This window comes from Anoplophora glabripennis, unplaced genomic scaffold (genome assembly GCF_000390285.2).
Source record: "Anoplophora glabripennis isolate ALB-LARVAE unplaced genomic scaffold, Agla_2.0 scaffold259, whole genome shotgun sequence".
NCBI classification, from domain to species: domain Eukaryota; kingdom Metazoa; phylum Arthropoda; class Insecta; order Coleoptera; family Cerambycidae; genus Anoplophora; species Anoplophora glabripennis.
In genome coordinates this window covers 1-20,345 of record NW_019416505.1, presented here as the reverse complement: position 1 = coordinate 20,345, position 20,345 = coordinate 1, and the positions used below count along the sequence as shown (strand labels likewise).

The 20,345-nt window shown below is 36.2% G+C and overlaps 2 protein-coding genes across 5 annotated transcripts in view; one reads left to right on the top strand and one right to left on the bottom strand.

The window, feature by feature from the left end:
- LOC108904221 (ankyrin repeat and zinc finger domain-containing protein 1) overlaps positions 1–5,317 on the top strand; it is a 12,178-nt gene extending 6,861 nt beyond the window's left edge. Inside the window, exons 5-9 of the mRNA XM_018706687.2 lie at positions 763–1,032; positions 1,088–1,313; positions 1,367–2,067; positions 2,114–2,281; positions 5,141–5,317. Coding sequence (XP_018562203.1) covers positions 763–1,032; positions 1,088–1,313; positions 1,367–2,067; positions 2,114–2,281; positions 5,141–5,317 — 1,542 coding nt within the window. The remainder of the gene's footprint in view (positions 1–762; positions 1,033–1,087; positions 1,314–1,366; positions 2,068–2,113; positions 2,282–5,140) is intronic.
- Positions 5,318–5,389: 72 nt separating this feature from the next.
- LOC108904220 (testis-expressed protein 2) lies at positions 5,390–17,143 on the bottom strand. 4 transcript variants are annotated; one of them, XM_018706684.1, is made up of 16 exons: positions 16,940–17,143; positions 16,761–16,870; positions 15,661–15,816; positions 15,278–15,408; positions 15,025–15,223; positions 14,460–14,967; positions 14,131–14,365; positions 13,451–13,689; positions 12,977–13,178; positions 12,816–12,902; positions 12,639–12,764; positions 12,361–12,579; positions 11,917–12,310; positions 11,470–11,709; positions 11,199–11,416; positions 5,390–6,637 (listed from the first exon to the last, which is right to left on the bottom strand). In XM_018706684.1, the coding sequence occupies exons 2-16, from the start codon at positions 16,807–16,809 to the stop codon at positions 6,569–6,571; spliced, it is 3,072 nt and encodes a 1,023-aa protein (XP_018562200.1). In that variant the 5' UTR covers positions 16,810–16,870; positions 16,940–17,143; the 3' UTR covers positions 5,390–6,568. The 4 variants fall into 4 exon arrangements, with proteins under 4 accessions (XP_018562200.1, XP_023310539.1, XP_023310538.1 ...); XM_023454771.1 differs by lacking the exon at positions 16,761–16,870 and adding an exon at positions 9,836–9,919 and having other exon boundaries at positions 11,283–11,416; XM_023454770.1 differs by lacking the exons at positions 16,761–16,870; positions 16,940–17,143 and adding exons at positions 9,836–9,919; positions 15,925–16,006 and having other exon boundaries at positions 11,283–11,416.
- Positions 17,144–20,345: the final 3,202 nt, after the last annotated feature.

The window sequence follows — 20,345 nt, the reverse complement described above, 5'->3', positions numbered from 1 at the left end:
TGATGACACCATATGGTTTCAGCAAGACGGTGCACCTCCGCACTATGCGCGCCCTGTTCGAGATTTTCTGGATAATTGTTTTCCTAGGAGGTGGATCGGCAGATGTGAACCGATGGAATGGCCCGCGAGATCCCCAGATCTTACACCCCTGGACTATTTCTTATGGGGCTACTTAAAGTCCAAAGTGGTTAATAGACCACACAATTTAGAAGAACTCCAAAATTGTATTATAGATGAAATACACAGAGTTACCCCAGAAATAATTCATAATGCGCAAGAAGAATTTCTACACAGACTTGCGTATTGTCAAGAAGTCGGTGGGTGGCAATTCGAACACTTAATTTAGGTAGAAAACGTAATGAATTGTATTTGCTTGACATAGGAATTGTAATTTTTTTAATGAATAAAATTTACGTTTTCCAACATTCAATCGTCATTTACTCGAAAACTTTCCTATGTAAGATGGCAACATTTTAATACTGTCGTATCGACAATGAAACCATCTTTCAGAATCAAGAAAAAAAATAGGGGGTCGCTATTTAAAAAAAATGTCGATGACGTCATCACTCGAAAACAAATGACGGTTGAAAATCACATTTTATGCTAAAATATGTATTTTTTAAATTAAAAATCGACCTGTTCGAGGATTTTTCCCAAAAAAAAATTTGTTTTGTTTTTACTGAATTTATTTCATACTTTAGGCGCGTACTCTTTTGGTAGTTTCTTCTTGCTATGGAGAGAAAAAATAATGAAACTTTTCAGGAAGAAATTAGCGACGAAGATATCCTAGCTCGTCTTACGCAATGCTGCGTCGGCAACCAGCAGTGGACGGTTTTGATGCTCGGCGGGGGACACTTCGCCGGGGCCGTTTTTCAAGGCAGCGAACCGATCTTACACAAGACTTTTCACTGTTACACTGTCAGGGCCGGGCAGGGGGGTTCCCAGTCATCGAGGGACAGTAAATCGGGAGGACCACAGCCTAAGAGCGCCGGAGCGTCGCTTAGGCGCTATAACGAGCAGTCTTTAGTCCAGGTATATCCGTTTCGTCAATTTTGCTGTCTGCGGCAGTATCGTTGGAATTTTTTAGCACGTAAAAGCCATCGTGGACACCTGGAGGTCAGAGATAGACAAGAGTTCCCTTATAATATATCGAGCGTCAGGCCCATACAACCGTTCAGTGCTTTTCGGAGGTTCCGTTCCCCTATTGGAGCGTTCCGACAAGAGGTTGAGGACTATTCCGTTTTCGACCAGAAGGGCCACCTTCGCAGAAGTCAAGAGGGTACAAACCGTGTTGGCAACCGTCGAAGTTTACAGTAAGTCGTTTAAAGTAATTTGTGTTAATTATTTACTTGCGTTTGTTCCTCAGAGAATTTGCAGGAAGCAACGCAGTACTTTTCCAAGCAGAAATCGCCCGAAGCCGACTCGAAAAGAAACAAAATTCGATCGGCTTGTATAAACAGGGCGAAATCACGGGAAACCGTCGAAAGACCCCTGCCGGGGGTGCTTTCCGGGGCCAGTAGTGCTGAATCCGGATTAGAACGAGTGGGAAAACCCGACGAACCATTGGAACTACATCTAACGTTTAGCAATGAAGAAATAGACGTTAACGAATCCCTTCAGGAATTTGGAGATTCCTTAACTCCGGAACAACGGAAGAAAATGCCGAAGAAGAAACAGCCGAGGAAAAGTAAAACGAAGAAGTTGAAGGAGAAAGAAGAAGCGAAAAGAAAGGACCTGGCAGAAACCCTGTTTAGAGGCGATCTAGGAAAACTAAGAAAACTCCTGGAAAATCATCTAAAAACGTCCGAAGAAGGTGAAACGGCGAAAGAAAACGGCAAACATTCCTTCGTAAACGAGGTGCTGGACGAGTCCGGTAACGCCCTGCTCCACATCGCTGCCCTCAACGAACACGAGGCTATCGTGAAGTTCCTACTAGACAATGACGCCGATCCGTGCCTGAAGAATAGAAACCAGCAAACCGCGTACAGCTGCACGCAGAGCAGAGAAATAAGGGAGGCGTTGAAGCAGTTCGCCAGGGACAACCCCGACAAGTACAATTATAATAAGGTAAGCGTTCCGGTGGGGGAAATCTCAATTAACGGAACACTTTCAGGCACAAATACCAACCAACGCTCTCACGGCGGAGGAGACGGCAGAGAAGAGGAAGACGCAAAGGAAGGTGAAGAAGGAGAAAGAGAAGGAGAAAAAGAAGGAGAACTTGGTTAAGCGGAAGGAGGACGAAGAGAAGGACAGGTTTCTGCACTTGAGCGACAGAGAAAAGGTAAGGTTAATGTTAGTTGTAACTAAAGCGCAAAATTTGCAAGTGATGTCGGTAATTTGCGCTAGCAAATTTAAAAACAATTGAAATTGATCTTTATAAACCACATATATCAAATATTTCACACACTCATCGAATACAAAAATTAGGTCATATAATAAAAATACCCAGTACAGCAGCTGTAAGAGTTTTCTTTTCTCTTTCTCGTTTGTGTATCTTACCAACTAAATGAAATTTGTTGTACTGTACATTGAATATTTTACATACTAACCATAAAAATTAGATTATTTATTGAAATTACCCCAATAAAATTGTTTCCCAAACACATTTTTTTACATTCTCCATTAGAGGAAATCAGGAAAACATAAATTTATTAATTTGACAGTCATTGCTCAAATAATGGTATATTATATATTTTACCTACGACCACTACTGTAAATACTTAAAAACACACCGTCTGCGATCAATGTAAGATTCCTATTACGTACGGTAAAAATATCGCACAGTTTTCGTAGCAACCGCCTAGCAACGGTCAATACAATACTGTTTTTTTACCGTACGACGTAATAGGAATCTTGCATTGATCGCAGACGGTGTGTTTTTTTATATTTAAAGTAGTGGTCGTAGGTAAAGTATAGTACGTAATACGTGGTGTAATGCAATTACGCACTCGCCGCTACGCGGCGTTGTTCGTAACTTTTCCATTCGTGCGTAAAATGCTTTTTACAACACTTATTACGTAATATACTATTAATTCCTTTAGATGTCACGACTTATACTAGTCCAGTATACAACGATAAAAATAGGGTATTACTTCCGAATTCTTGACACATGCACCGATTTTCATAAAAATTGGTGAGTAAGCTCATTTCACCCTCCTTTACAAAAGTTACATATCAATAATGTGTGCTTATTGTCTTTAGGTGATGAAAACTAACCCTTCTTGCAAAAAAACGTAAAAACCATTGATTTCAGTGTTATGTGAATAGAATAAGCATTCTTTTATGTTTTAAATAATAATTTTTGATTTCTAGCAACATTTCAACCCTTAAAATCCACCCTTTATGGGGAAAAAAATCAAAAATTCGTTTTCGCAGCTCTGAAATGTTTTTACTGTTTATGAAATAATACATGATTTATTGCAACATTTCAACCCTTAAAAAGCACCCTTATTGCTGAAAATAAAGCAAAAAATTTTTTTTCACATCTTCATAGCATTTATAATGAATGAAAGACTCATCACTGTTTATAATATTACTGATTATTCATTGCAATGTTACAACCCTTAAAAACAACCCTTAATGAGGAATTGAAGAATTTTTACCTGCTTCAAAACACTCAATGATACATTACTAAATTCAACGAGATTACTTAAAACTCGAAACTTAAATTGTGTAATTAGTGAAAAATTATTTGTGTATTACACAATTATACTTTATTATCAAAAATTTGCAAATCATTAAATTGTGATTGGAGGACAATTTTGGCAACTGTTCCCAGAACATGTTCGGAAATTAAGCCATTTACACGATCCGACAATTTTCAGTGAATAATACAATTCGTTTTTTCACAATAACTTTTTTAATTTTTAATATTTTTCATCGCTACAAAAAGCAATTTGCAGGGAATTGTAAGAGCTACAAATCAACCTTTATAGTTGAAGGGTCTTGAATTTCAAATGCAAACTAAAAAATGTTAATTTCAGTTAATTTTTGCTCTACAGAAAAATTGAAAAAAAAAAATATAAAAAAGACCTTTAATTTTGAATTCTGGCATTTTTTACGTATCTTGTTTAGTTTTGAGTTATTTCGAAAAAAAGGAAATGTTTTAAAAAATAAAAAATTTTTTCCATAATTTCAAACTTCTTTTTAAATTTGGGCATTCTCAACCAGTCAAACTTGCAGAGTCTATTATTAGTACCTAAATAAAGTCAACAGTACATGGATTACGCTTAGTTTCTATTTTTATGGTTCAGCCATAGATTTTATTGTTGATTTTTTCTCCGAAAAAATGAGATGACCATCTTATTTTCATCATAACTCCGCGAGTTTTTAAGCTATGAAATTTTTTCAAAAAGCATTTTAAAGGTGTTTCCAAGCACTTTAAAAAAGGTTATATTCATTTTCTTCAAAAAATTTGTTCTTTGGCCATTATTTTACGGTAAAATGTTCGATTTTACTTTTTGAAAAATAAACACTTTAGAGAGAGATATTACATCTACGGTAATCAACAAAAAATGAATCGATTCGTTATTTCAAAAGCTCTACTTTTTGCTGCATATGGGTTTTTCGATAAAACGCAAGGTTTTCCAGTTATTTATCAAAAATGGTTGAAAAACATGCACTTTTTAGATGAAAAATCAACATTTCCACTCGCAAATAAAATATTAATTTTTTGAAAAAATGTTATAGATCATTTTCTGCTTAGAAATCATACTTCTATTTATATTTCCGATTAAAATGGGTGCCTTCATTGACACCCCCGAGAAGGGGTGACATTCATCACCAGGGTGAAAGCACACATCGGCACTATGTAATTTTTATTTCTTGAGCAATTTTCTACTTACTGTTAAAATTTCGCGTCAATCGGTGCATGTGTCAAGAATTCAGACCTAAAAACCCCCATTTCTCCGCCTTATTTATACACCAAAGTGTCGAGCTGTAGTCATAACGTTCTATTATTGACAGTTATCATGTTGCAAATGTTTTTGATGCTCATTTACATGTTTTTAATATAATCACAAAGTATTCAAAAGGGAAACTGTTCTATTGTAATATTTATAGTAAAATCAATAAAAATAAGAATTTTTCAACTTACCGACATCCAAAATAAAAACGTACCTTATAATTTTTGTTCTTTTAGCGGGCTCTGGCAGCCGAGAGGAGGATATTAAGTCAGTCTGGAACTGTGACGGCTAGGTGTTTCTTGTGCGCGTCCGATATATCGGGAAAAGTGCCGTTTGAGTATTCGGGCAACAGATTTTGTACTATCGAGTGTTTGAAGGCGCATAGGATAAAAAACCCAGTTGTTTTGTCATGATATATTTTAAATAAATTTTTTTTTAATCGCTAGAGGAAAAAATTATTTCTGTTAAAAGAAAAAGATTACTTCTTAATGTTTCAATTTTTATTACCAAAATTAACATATAACCATCTACAACAATTATAATTATTTAATTTGTTTTTATAGAAATTGCCCCTTATATTTTTCTTTGTCACGAGTGTTGAATTAAAAAAAAAAAAAAGTTTTACCTCGGAAATCGTTTAACATAAAGAACACCTCCTGGCAATTTCTATAAGTTCGCTTGACATTAAAAAATTTCTATTTCTATTGCTCTCGAGACGGGAAAAGAATAAGCCGAGGGGTGTAAAAAAGCCTAATTTTTTTATCACAGTTTGTATAAATAACACTTTTTGATAAGCAGTTTCCTAGACGACAGAATAATAACAAAAAAACGGAACATTGAAATTTGTTCGGTAGAGAAGGTTTCCAAAAGATATACATCGATATAAAAGCCAAAATGGAAGCAATACAGGGTGGTGTTGAAGCATCGAATAAAGGTTGATGGTTGAATACCAAAATATACTTTAAATTGCATAAATAACCTTAATTTTTTTGACCCTAGAAATCGGGAGTAAAATATTCGAACTTCATTACACGTGTTTAAAACCATCGGAAGTTTTCAACGGTCGAAAATTATTCGACGTTATAGCTCGGAAACATAAAAATTCCAAGAATCAAACAAAATTTTTTAAGAAAATTTAGCGCTAGTGAAAATTTCCAAGAAAATGTAAAGCACTCAAAAAGAACATTATTGTCGAGAAGTTTTCCGATTGCACTCGCCTCTCGTGCTGAAGTAAAACCTATAATAATTGGTCCGTTAAAAATTTCCATTCAATAAAATCGGAGCTTCGTAATGGAACCATCAACACGATATATGCAGGTACTTATCCTAAACATCTTTATAGAAAAATATTTTGTGATGGTTATTCAATAAAAAGAAAACAAAAACAAAAAAATTTCAAACTATAAAAATTATATGAAATAAATAATACAAAATACTACATAAGAACCCGACTAAAACCTAGAATTTTAACAAAACGAAATGCAAATAAGTGTTTTTCGTTTCAAACACTTGGTACAGTTCTTACATAGTCAACTCATAGCTTTGGTTCAAGAAAATAACATTTAAACATAATTACCAGACTAGAACTATAATACGCCCTGTAGAATTCTTATCGATACGGACTATGGGGGAGAAATTTGCTTGGTATAAAATTCATAAGATCGTTAATCTGGTAGTTTCGGATTCATCACAGGTATCACAAAGTCTTCCATGTTGGGTATTACCATGATTTTCTGAAAATTAACAAACAGCACGAATTCAGAGATATCGTACGGAATAAACCCATTTATTTAAGTACTGTCAAATATCCACGATCTTTCCAAAACCTTTTCATCAATGAAGAATATGAGCTATTTGCCAAATTCAAAGTTATCAACTGTTGGACGAAAAACATAACCTACAAAGTATGCCGCTCTCTGACGGTAAGTAATTAACGCTAAAACAACACTAAAGCTATTCTGTTCCAGTCAGTCCCCTCAAAAAACAGCACGTGTAATCCAATGCTGGTCAGGGCATATGGTCAGCAGAGTAGTTGTTTTTTTACAATATCATTAGTTAATTTACCAATTTATTTTACCAAGCTTAAATTTTCAATTGCTTTAAATTTTTTTCTTATAACAGTCATTTTTTAATAGTATTTCCTTCCCATGGTCATTTGGATTGCGAATCAGTGAGAAACAGATAACCCCCTACCGTAAAGTCGACAACATTACTGGAATTAATGTTAAGATTTATGACTGAATCTCCTTCCTGATTTTTTATTAGTCGTTCCCATCAGTCGTAAATCCAATCTGTTCAGTAAGACCGTACCACCTACCAGACCTTTATGCTTGACAATCGGTATACAAAAAAATACTCAACAAAAATATTAAATTCAAAAACGTACAGGACATTCATGTATGTATATTTGCATATTAAATGGGAGCAGCTGTATATGAAAATGCCATGGGTCTGTTTTAGGCAATTGATTATGTTTTAAAAAGCAGGGTACTAAGGAACTACAACGTTGATGGGTTTTTATTGCATGAATCGTTCTAAAGGTTATTCAGAAAGAAAAAACCGCGGAGTGCTATTAAATTAAAGAGTGGAAATTGGAGATAGGGGTGAAAAAGCAACCCTTATGGTTTTTCAAGTATATCTCGAAAACGAAGCAAAATTTGAGGCATAGGAAAAATTTTATAGATAATGAGCTTTTCTATCGAAATGGTTTATTTAACAAATTTAAAAGAAAAATTTTATGCAAAAAATCGTTAATAAACAATTTTAAAGAAAGCAAAAAATAATTTTTTTAAAATTTTTTTTACCTTTTTAATAAAATAATTTAGTGAGAATTAAATTTTTGAGAATTTAAATAAGTACAATAAAGTTTATTAATAATGTATATACAGTGTGTCCACGGATGGAGTTGACAAGAGCAGAAACTCTTTTGTTTTTAACTTTATCAAAACATGTCACTCTTTATAAAAAGTTCTGTCCTCGAAAAAATGAGACTGTCATACAAACATTTTAGATTAGACATACGGGGTGCTCATAAATTAAAAAAACACAAAAATACTCAAGAGAGAAGTACCATTATTTATTATTTTACACATTTTTATAGAACAAATCTGTTTATAACCTCAAATAATGTCCTAATACAAATTTTAAAATCAAAATTTCAATTCTGACTTTTACTCTAATATGTGTAGCTACTTCCCACCTCAAAAATTAAAATTTTTATTTTTATAAAGTGACATTTTTCGATAAAGTCAAAAACAAAAGAGTTTCTCCTCTTGTCAACTCCATCCGTGGACACACTGTATATACATTATTAATAAACTTTATTGTACTTAAATTCTCAAGTTTTTACTAAATTATTTTATTAAAAAAGTAAAAAAAAAAATAATTTTTTGCTTTCTTTAAAATTGTTTCTTAATGATTTTTTGCATAAAATTTTCCTTTTACATTTTTTAAAAAAGCCATTTCGATGGGAAATCCAATTCTCTAAATAATTTTTCCTATGAACTATACCGAAATTTTGCTTTGTTTTCGTGCTATATTTAAAAAACCGCAAAAGTGCTTTTTAACCCCTATCTTCAATTTCAACCCTCTAATTTAATAGCACCCCACGGTTTTTTCATTTTTAATGACCCTTCGAACAAGTCTTGTGATGAAAATCCTTGAACGTCTTATTTCCTTCCTTTTTTGCAAAAAATGAGAATTAAAACGTATAAGGGTAAGCACGACGAAAATCGAAAAATTGGCTAAGTTTGAGCAGCCATATATCAGTCAATTCTCATCCAAAAATACTGTACAACCTCTTTTTTAGAAGGAAATTTTATCTACTTTTTTTAGCAATGCCTATATCTATCTTTATTAAAAAAAAACTAGGCAAAAAGTAAAAAAATCAGAAAATCTAATTTTTTTCTTTCTTTAAAATTGTTTCTTAACGATTTTTTGCATAAAATTTTCCTTTTACATTTTTTAAAAAAGCCATTTCGATGGGAAATTCAATTCTCTAAATAATTTTTCCTATGAACTATACCGAAATTGCTTTGTTTTCGAGCTACAATTAGAAAAACTGAAAGGGATGCATTTTCACCCCAGCTCCAATTTCCACCCTCTAATTTAATAGCACTCCGCGTTTTTTTCATTCTTAATAGCCATTTGAACGATTCATGCAATAAAAACCCATCAACGTTGTAGTTCCATACCATATGACATAATCAATAGCCTATTTATAAAATTACAACAATGCTAGTTTATATTAAATAAATCATCTTTCCATAGTATCTACAGATTAGTAGGTCACTCGTCAGTAGGCACAAAAAAATGCCCTATACTAATAGATAGTAGGCGTTGAGTAGCAGTTACATTTAAGATTTGACATATACTTTGTAGGTCATATCTTCCAGAGCAATTTACGCCAGTAGGTACAAAGTAATGCTTTGTGCTAGTAGGCACTGGGTAGCAAAGACATTTAGATGATGTACTTTACAGGTTATAATTTACAGAGTGACCTACTCCAGTAGGTACGAAATGCTTTGTGACAGTAGGCATTAAGTAGCAATGACATTTAAGATTTGACATATACTTTTTTGGGAAAGTGGAAACAAAATAATGGTTTATGCCAGTAGGCATTGAGAAGCAATGTACTTTGTAGGTTATACAGGGTGTTTCATAATGATGTGCAAATATTTTAATAAAATGTTTAGAAACTACTTTTAGGGGGTACTTTCAATACATTTTTTCGATTTGAGCCCCCCCCCTGAGAAAATATTCGAATCCCCAAAATGGCCGAAAAAATTAGCTTTTATTTTTTTCGCGAAAACAGTAAAACTTAGAAATTTGAATTTTTGTATACGTTAACAACTAGTTGAACGATATCCATATGAGTCAAAAATAAAAATAAAGGGAATATAAAATTAAAGCAATATAATAATCGTCATTACCTGGAATTCCTGAAGCAATTTCTTCTCTATCCAGCTGGTAACTATTATATAGCTGATGTTCCTCTCTCCCACGATGGGCCTGGCNTATACAGCTCGTTGAGAAATGAGGTTAAGTTGGTCGCTATAAGCTACTCCCTACGTCCAATGTGTCAGAGCCAACTTCGACCACGTTTTTATTTGAATGCTCGTTATATTCGCATATTAAATGGGAGCAGCTGTATATGAAAACGCCATAGGTCTATTTATAAAATCACAACAACAATGCTAGTTTATATTAAATAAATCATGTTTCCATAGTATCTACAGATTAGTAGTTCACTCGCCAGTAGGCACAAAAAAATGCTCTATGCTAATAGACGGTAGGCGTTGAGTAGCAATTACATTTCAGATCTGACATATACTTTGTAGGTCATATCTTCCAGAGCAATCTACGCCAGTAGGTACAAAGTAATGCTTTGTGCTAGTAGGCATTGGGTAGCAATGACATTTAGATGATGTACTTTATAGGTTATAATTTATATAGTGACCTACTCCAGTACGTACAAAATGTTTCGACAGTAGACATTGGGTAGCAATGACATATAAGATTTGACATATACTTTGTAGGTCATATCTTCAAGCAATCTACGCCAGTAGGTACAAAGTAATGGTTTGTGCTAGTAGGCATTGGGTAGCAATGACATTTAAGATTCGACATATACTTCGTAGGTCATATCTTCCAGAGCAATCTATGCCAGTAGGTACAAAGTAATGGTTTGTGCTAGTAGGCATTGCGTAGCAATGACATTTAAGATTTGACATATACTTTGTAGGTCATATCTTCCAGAGCAATCTATGCCAGTAGGTACAAAGTAATGCTTTGTACTAGTAGGCATTGGGTAGCAATGACATTTAGATGATGTACTTTATATATAGGTTATAATTTACAGAGTGACCTACTCCAGTACGTACGAAATCCTTTGTGACAGTAGGCATTGGCCAGCAATGACATTTACAATTTGACATATACTTTTTTGGAAAAGTGGAAACAAAGTAATGCTTTGTGCCAGTAGGCATTGAGTACTTTGTAGGTTATACAGGGTGTTTCAAAATGATGTGCAAATATTTTAAGAAAATGTCTAGAAACTACTTTTAGGAGGGTACTTTCAATACATTTTTTCGATTTGAGCCCCCCCTGAGAAAATATTCAAAAAACAAAATGGCCGAAAAAATTAGCTTTCATTTCTTTTTCGAGAAAACGGTAAAACTTAGAAATTTGAACTTTGGTATACGTTAACAACTAGTTGAATGATATCTATTTGAGTCAAAAATCAAAATAAGGGGAATATAAAATTAAAGCGTTATAATTATTATATATCATTACCTGGAATTCCTGAAGCAATTTCTTCTCTATCCAACTGGTAACTATTATATAGCTGATGTTCCTCTCTCCCACGATGGGTCTGGCGGACAAAACGATCTCAGGTACCGGCCGGAAACCCACCCACACCCTGTCGCTCGGCGGAGGTGGTACGTTCAGCACCAACGTACCCATTATGGCCTTCACCTCGACCTTCAGCCGGAGATCCGTGTTCGACACCCCTGAAAACAGAAGATTAACTTCCCCGAAGGTCCACGGAAGGCAAAAAGCGCACCTTCCATAGCTTTCTTGATGTACCGGTTTTCGGTGGCCGCCTGGAAAATCTTGGATTCGGCCAGTCTGTCCACCATCTTGATGAACTTCTTGCCGGAGTTGCTGGATCCGCCCTGTATGTTTCCCGGCTCTTGCGGGATGTTGGGGATCTCCTGGGGGCCCTCCTCGTCCGAACTGCTCTCGGCCGAATCGTCCACGTCAGAGTTGTAGATCGCCGATTTCTCCAAAGACGTAGATTTTTCTGAAAAAAAAAAGTCTAATGCTAAAACAGTACAAACGATTCATACTCAATATACTGCGGGGACTAAAATGTGTAAATAATAAAACTCAGACAGATGTCACACTGTGTACACGATTAGCGAAAATAGAAATATATTGGAACACTATGCGAAATGAACAGCACATTACAATTTTCATGCAGAGAATACACTAAAAATTGTATACATACCGTACGCTTGCGGGTTCTTCAACCTCATAAGATTGAGTTTAGTCTGTAGCGTCAGAACGATCGCCCCCTCGTAAGTGACGTCCAAGTCTATCCAAAGCCCCCGGCCGTCGAGCACTGGCTTATTAGCTTTATGTATGAAGGGCGGAGTTTTTCCCAGAGACAGCTCCGGTATAAGTATCTCTTCTATGAAGTACGGTAATTTTATGGTGCAGAGCTTCCTCTGGATCCTCTCCCTGACTTTCATGGTAAAGCTCGGGTTCCGCATGCAGTCGAACAACACCCTGCCGATCAACGCGTTCACCCACAGCATCAAGTCGGACTTCGGCGGTTCCGCCGTCTTCTCGGGATCCGTTTTCTCCTTTTCTTTGGTTTGCGTCGGCTGCTTCTTAGACGGCTGAAAACGAATTAAATCGAAACGTTAGTCGTACGAGCGATATTAAGTACCTTAAAGATGCTCATGTACTTCAGATACTCCAATTCAGTCTGCGCCGCCTCGATAACGCAACCGGAAGCGGTTTCTTTTAAGTCCGCCGGGCTCAAGTCGCCGACCGCTATGCCCAGTCCCACGCCTTTGTGGGTAGCGGCGCACAGTCTCCTAAACCAGTCTTCTTTCTCTCTGTCGGTGCGGCCGAAAATGTAAATTTTTGCACCGGTCGGGCTGTCCTGAAATAAACACCTGCCGTTAGCTTCCTTGTAATAAAAAAAATACTGGAGGATCTCACCCGCGACGGCGGTGAACATATCGACCAATCCTCGGGCAAACTGTTAAAATCCTCTTCATTCTGATCGTTTGTATTGACAAGGTCTTCTTCGCCGAGAACGGATGAGGAATCTTCCACCGGTAGGTCCTATTTAAGGAAAAATTAAACAAAACACCTTTTTTTCGTCGTCAAACTTACCGAAATCTCCGCGGACGGCGTACTAGCCCTGGAATCGGATTCTAATTCAAATTCCTCGTCTTCCGTCAGTTTACTGAACCTCTGCGCCTAAAACAAATGTTATTAGATTTCGTCCGGCGACGGTACACTCATATATACATCAATTCACAAAATAAAATTACCAAAACGGGATACTCCCTCTTCCTGAACCTGCTGAAGACTTTTTTCTCTTTCTGCGCGGTAGTCTTCTCCGCCGGCTGCTTATCTTCTTTTTGCTTGTCCCCTTTATCTTCGTCACCGTCGAGCTTCGCAATCGCCTCGGGTTCGAAATTCATTTGGTCCTTCGACAGGGCGACGCAAATCGGATACTTCTTGCTCCAGTGTCTGAAGTGAAAAAGACGGAATTTGGTGAAAAACTAAAACAAACGCAGTGAAAGGTGGCAGCGACATATTCGGCATACACATAATTGTCATAATCACCAAAACTAGGTCAATTTCAGAGGTCGCTGACACTGAGATTCACAAACTAAACGCAGTGCTTTCAAAAAAATGGTAACAAATAGGTTCTTTATATTAAAAACCTGAGACGGATATAGAAAAAAGAAGTTAACGAGTTCCCGTTAGATTCGTCTCGATAAGAGAACTCCTAATTATACCTTTTTTTAGCCAGTCCTTCAGGCAAGAGGCCGATCTTCGCCCCCAAGAGGTTATATATCCTGTGATGACTGAAGTTCATCTTAATATCCGGCTCGTTCCACATCGCCCTTTTGGGAACCTTGCTCTTGGAGTGGCTTATCCTCAACAGGTTGCCCTGCAGCCTGAGGTAAACCGACTGCGTCTGCGAGATGTGGTATGTGTTCGGGTTGTACGCGTTCGGATACTCATTGACCCATCCCTTGAAATTAACGGAAAATATAAATCAAACCGTACAGTTTTCACGAGGGCAAAAGTACATTGGATGGTATGTACGAATTCACGAAGGGCATTTCTTACAATGTGGACAACAGTAAAAATGTGTCGACGTTTGTCTAAATGTTCCAGAAAATTAATAAAAAATTATTGCGCGAAACATAGGCCGATCCTGCATCACCCCACTTGATCAACGTTTTACAATGCAGTAATTAGGTCAAGTTCAGTGTGGCCACCTTCGACTTAGTTTAGTTTATTTGAATTGTTAGTAGTTTTATACGGCAATAAATTTCAAAACTATTAATCAGTCTTTAACGTTAGTGGAGGTTGTTTTAAGGATGCCACATAAATTGGAAAATTACATATATATGTTTGTGATAACAACAAATAATAACTTTCGATGCAATCAAATTTGCAGAATACTCACCTCGTACTTGGACAAGGGCTGGTACTCCTTAATGGCTTGCACCTCTACGATTTTACTCGACAAGAGTGTGTTCATAGTGGGGCTAGTCGGTTTGGTTCCAATCGGGCATATTTTCAGATAAATTTTGGTGAAGATGTAAGAGACGATAACGCCGATAGAGAGGCCAGCCAAGAAGAGCGAATAGTAGTGAATAAACAGGTAGAGAGCTATGGAGAGAAAAACGACTACCACTGACCTATAAAAAAATATATATGTACAAAATTTTTTCTGTTGATTAAAATGATAATCTTTTGGAATTAATCTTTAAACAGGTAATACACTTTACTTACATATAAGAGGAAAATGGGTGACCCTTAACCGGCGAAGGCCGCAAATCCACAAAACCCGTGGGAGCAAAGACCGTCCTCAGACCGCCTCCTTCCAAAAACGTGCTCCTGATTTCCTTGCCCGTCACTTCCCTCACGGTAAGGCCCTTCTCGTTATCCAACTCGATGTTATCAAATTTCTGAGACACAGACTTCAAAACGTCCTCTTTGTCGACCGTTTTCTTCTTCTCGCCGTCGCCTCCTTTCAGATTGTCATCTTCCAAGGCGTCCACGGCATTCTCCACATCCTCGGAATCCTCTGGCAGGGCTTGGTCTACCTTCTCCGTGTTTATGTTGTACAATTTGGACAGGTCGTTGACCTTCACGCTGCCCTCTTTGATCAACGTCTTGTTTTTGAACAGACGGAACTTCTGGGTTATAGCGGAGGTGGGCGACTTGCTCGGGACGTCTTTGTCTTCCTTCTTGTCCTTGTCTAGGGAGGGGGTATCGTCGTCGCTCGACATTTCGACACCTAACAAAAGATTCGGTTAAGAAACGAACGTTTAATTACCCCAAACGTTACGTCTACCTTCGGTTGTGGACACGATCCCGCAAGTTTTAGAGATGCTACTTTCGGACAGTTCCTCGGAATCTGACACGCTGGAATTTTCTTTACTGTCTTTGATCGTCTTAAGATCCGCTTTTTGTTTATGATGCGGCGATCCCTCCTCCTGATTACGCGCCTTGAAATCTGTTATTTTCTCCTCCACGCTTTTAGTGATTTTACCCTTAACACGAAACGATCAATGAAAAAATATGCTAATTTAGTAACAGTTTTTTACCTTTATGTCAGAAAAAAATCTCCAAGGATCTGAAGGTGGTGACGCGTCTAATTGTCCTTGAGAGACGTCTACGCTTGTAGACCTTTTCACAAGTCTAGGAAGATATCGCAAAGGACTGCTATCCGCCTCGCCTGAAAATTGGGACATTTCTACTTTCGTTCAATGAAAACCGGAGAAAAAAGCGCAAAACACTAGATACGGTTCGTAAAACCAACACCGAAGATAATCTTGCTACTTAATCACTGTTTGTTTGTCGTAGATATATCTTTATTAAGCTGCTTAAAAACTTTTAGGATTATAAAATATTACGCAATTTCCGCAACTTAGTGTGGCACAAACAACATTTATTCCAAAATTTTGTTAAAAAAGCATTTCACACTGACCTGCATTGGATGGACTGCTAGAAAGCAGCGGTGGTTTCTCGATTTTATCGGCGCTGGTATTCGCTTCATCTTCGCTCATGTACAGTTCTTCTATTTGTTCCACGTTTGCATGAAATTTTATGGATATCGAGGGAACGGAAGTGGTAACTGGTTTACCTGAAATATAGAACCCCTAAATATTATTTGATGAGAATGATGGTGACGGTGAAATTTCTCGTCTAGAAGCTTCTATCTATAAATTAATAAACAAACTTTGACGGTTACCTGAATGCCCATCATGATCATGCCCTGAAATTTGCCTAATAAAATTCTTGACAGACCCAGCCATTTGATAAATAACGATGTACTGCCGCTACTATCACCGAGACAATAACTGGTTTCTAAGTACTAATTTACTTATCAAGTGATAAAGATTGTAAGCATGTTTATCCATCGGGGAACATCCAGATAATGCAACATTTAAAAATATTCATTTGTTAACAAGTTATATTCTATAAAAAAGCATTTTCTTTTTGCTTGAACGATGTTACGTAAACTGGTTAATTGGAATCAATAAAAACTTGCATGCCTTTAACAAGCCATTGTGTGCCAGCAGTACTGAACACTAATTATCTATAATTTTTAACAAACAATTGGATCAAATTTATAGACAATAGCAATATTTCATTAAATTATTTATAGAAAATCAAGAAAATCAAAATCAATCAATCACTTAATATTATTTACTAGTGTTTATTCAGACAGAATTGAAGTGTTAAGATATCTGATAAGAGAGTAAACAGAGAAAATAATTACTATTTAAAACGATAATAACAATAACTTCAAAGTGTGACAGGTTGATTTCATTCAACTGCTGCATAATTATTTCAAAATGTGATGAAACTGTCGACAACAGTAAGTTATGCGGGCTTTATATTACAAGTGTTGGTATGTAAAAAGCATCAAAATTAAAAACAAAAATTACTTATTTCGTTTTTGTGGCCACGATTTACATTGAAGCGTTATTGCTAAGTATCTAAGCGTGTAACAGTGACGGCATCAGAAAATCTACGCTCTACCTAATCGAAAAGTATGCACAACACACGACATATACCTTTTACCTTTTAGCATTCCCAAAGTAATTTTACCATGATCTTTTTTCTTGTTCATGTTACTAGCGCTAGCAAATCAAGGGTAGCGGGCCGTGAGTTTTGTTAGTTAGTCAGGTGGTCTGCAAGGAACACTGGGGACAGTTAAAGCAGCTTGCTGGAAGGGTCAAAAAGTCTGTAAACGTCCTTACTTTTGCTCGATTCCATTGTTCACGAGAAAGGCCGCCCATCAAAACCTTTTATCGATTGGGGATCATCACCACTCTAAAGACTCATCACTTCGTTTAATAATTTTGTATATCTGTATGTTTACTAATTAATTTAGGAAACCACAGCAGATTTGCGACTTCACTGATAAATTCGATTAAATTTATCTGTCACTTCGGTTGACTTAACAATCAGGACAATTACAATTGTCAAAATTCATGAGTACCACCATAGAAGGATGTAATATTATCCCTTATTTCTATATGTTGGCATAACTTTCATTGAATACAAAAATTTAAAATTAAAAAAGCGAATCAACGTCTTATTTTAAGAAAAAACGTACTGAAAACAAGCACGTAATTTCGTAAGTGTAATAAGATATTTTCGGCAACTCAGTTACATACATGTTTGGAGTAAAGACGGATCGTGGTTTGGAGTCACATGTAATGTGGAATTAAAAGTTGCGTCCACTTGGTTCCATTGTCGAATAGCATTTGTGAGTGAGGATCATCACAAATGAATACATTCGGGTCAACTATAGTGATTAACCCTGGAATTTGATAAACTTTATCGAAAACAATTTTTTGTTTATAGTCATTATCGTTTAGGTTTTTATGCAAAGAAATGCAAAGTGGTTTGCGTATTTACATTCTGAAACATCTATGGGCTAAGAAAAATTAGAAAAGAATCTCTAAAGGATGCTACAACTTGCTTTTTGAAGGAACCAGCCATATAACGCTGGAAGAGTAAGATATATATTGATTATTTATTGTAGTTGTTTTACATTGAGAAAGATACAAAAAACAATAGATGGCGCTTGTACTTCGAGTGACACGGAATAAATTGCTGAATAAATTTATACATCCATCAAAAACAATTATCACACTGCATAATTTTTCTACGAAGTAGTTATTCAAAACTTTTACGAAATTCCGGAATATTGTGGAACGCTTTTGTAGTCTTTTTTTTTAATTTTAAAAGTTCAACGGATTAATTTAGGCCACAGAATCGGTGGAAGCCGGGAAACGACCGTCATTCAAATATTACTGCAATAAAATCAGCAACTACTCGAACGCGAAGTCTTTGAAGTGGCTAGGAATGGCAAAAGGGAAAAAAACAGCAATACGCGGACTGGGCCGGTGGCATACAGCGTTTCCAGCGCGCAAAGGAGGACAAGCCTAATGAAAGATAACTTATCTCCAACCGAGATAAGATAAGCGCAGCACACAAAATGTTTCAACAATTAATTTATGGACTGTTATTCGGAAAGAGACGGTCTACGCGCTGGCGGTGATCAACATCGCGACAGGCCGAGGTGACGATTGTTTAGAAAAAGTTACTTGGCCTGATTGTTTTACATTATAAACAACGGGGTGAAAATCGATATGCACTAGTCTGTAGCCTGACGTGGTCTTTAAACTATATTGGGGCAGTTATTAGGAGGGGATTTTCCCCTTTGTAATACTACACGGATATTCTTGAATGAAACTGGTGTTGACGTAGGGACTTTTTGGGATCCTTGAATGTTTTTGGCCATCTAGTGCTGCTGTTTCGGATATCAGTTCGGAGTGGGATTCTGTAACCCCCACGTGGTTCTAGGAAGGAAGTGGTAAGATGAGATTGAATCATATCTAATTTTACAGGCGGTGTGAATATTTCGTTGTTCTCGCGTTGTTTTATTAGTTCTTTCTGACACTAAAGCTAAATTAAAAAACCATTTTAAACTATATAAAATTACATATACAAGAAACCAAGCTTTCGAAATGTATTGCCAAGAATAATTCGATATTTTATGTTATGAAAAAAAAAAATACGTGCACCGGAGATAATTCTGGAAATCTCTTGGAAAAGAAACCCCCGCTCTGCTTGCTCGTTTATTTTTAACTATACGTATTTTCAAGCCTTATCTTTCTTAAATATTTATAATAACACACTGAAGACACATCACAGTCATGGGTTTATAATTTTAATTATATTATTATGTACATATTTATCGTTTAAGATTTTTTTTAATTACATACAAAAATTATCAGATATTGCGCGTAAACCAATCGTTCTTTTATTAAATAACACGATTTTTTTTAAAGTTTTGTCTAAATCATTGGTTTAGCTTCAGCTTCACATTATCCTTATCTTGTTTGCATATACATTTTGCGGTTGAACTTATAATATTAGTAATTTTTTTAGTCGTAATACCAAATAGAGTTTCCAACAGCAAAAATGCTATGTAGGAATTATTGTTTTTTCAACAGGTACTCCTCCTGTTTTTGTTTGCAACTCGGTTATAAAAAAAAATTAAATTATCTGTACTGCCGCCGAAAATATTTCCAAACCACCATAAGATTGCGGATTGCGTCCGTTTGGTTATTTTAAATGTTATTATTTTTGTAAACTATAAGTATATACCTAATAATTATGCATATAGAAAAACATATTGAGTGTTACTTATTCACGTGTTCCATCTGGAGTAAGTTTAAAAATAAGTTACACATTTGCATATCTCAAAAGGGACGATACTCAGACCGAGACCCCATCAGTCAAGTGTGGGCTAACAGTCCCTATAACGTGTGGTATGACATTACAACATGGTCCTGCCTTCCTTTTCTTTAATTATTTTGAAGGAGAAATTGTCAGACAAATATGGAATTTTGTTTATTGAACATTCCGACTGTCTCTTATTTGACACTATTTTATTATGCCATTTGAAGCCAACGTGATCTAGCTGATTATGCTCTAGGTATCTTGTAAGTCAAAATAATCGTGTATTTTTCATGGCAGCTACGATTAATTAAGAAATTTGCGTTTTTTTGACCTTTAATGAAATCGGTTGACCCACGTATAATCGTTAAATAACAATTTTATGCTCTATCCGATGGTGCCAAAATCCAATGGCGCTCGCAAGAAAATCAGACGTTGGCTATGAAAATATAATGAGAGTAGACTTGGACAATTTCTGAATTTTCCAATAGATATGTCGACATGGGCGTAGCTAGAGGGGAGCAGGAGTGTTCAAGGTCCGCCCCAGACAGTCCGGCGTCCACCCCAGAAAAAAAAAAAGATCTAATAATATAATCTGTCTCATATCGGTAAGTCGCTGACTGCGCCACCTCTTTTTAGAATAAAACGAAAAAGAGTTTTGAAATCGGAGAGTCGTTGATTGCCTGTTTCCTTTTTTTTTTTTGAGGCCTCCGTAGAGCTTGCAGCAGGGACCCACCCCAAGAAAAAATCCTAGCTACGCCCATGTATGTAAAGCATATAGACTTACGTTTGTACAGGATTGCAATTTTCTCATGTTCTTACTATTAAGATATCTGAATCGAACAAGATATGGGCAAGTGTACTAAATGGTGATCAGAAAAGCAATAAGCATAAAAATTATGTAACAAACAT

Bases quoted from the DNA above. Each gene is read 5' to 3' on its own strand.
- LOC108904220 (XM_018706681.1), bottom strand. From the start codon at position 15,988: ATGGCTGGGTCTGTCAAGAATTTTATTAGGCAAATTTCAGGGCATGAT. The intron at 12,903-12,976 runs GTAATTTTATTT...CATTTGTTTTAG, and splicing joins AGAGGGAGTATCCCGTTTTG to GCGCAGAGGTTCAGTAAACT. The intron at 6,638-11,198 runs GTAATGATATAT...GTTAATTTTCAG, and splicing joins AATTGCTTCAGGAATTCCAG to AAAATCATGGTAATACCCAA.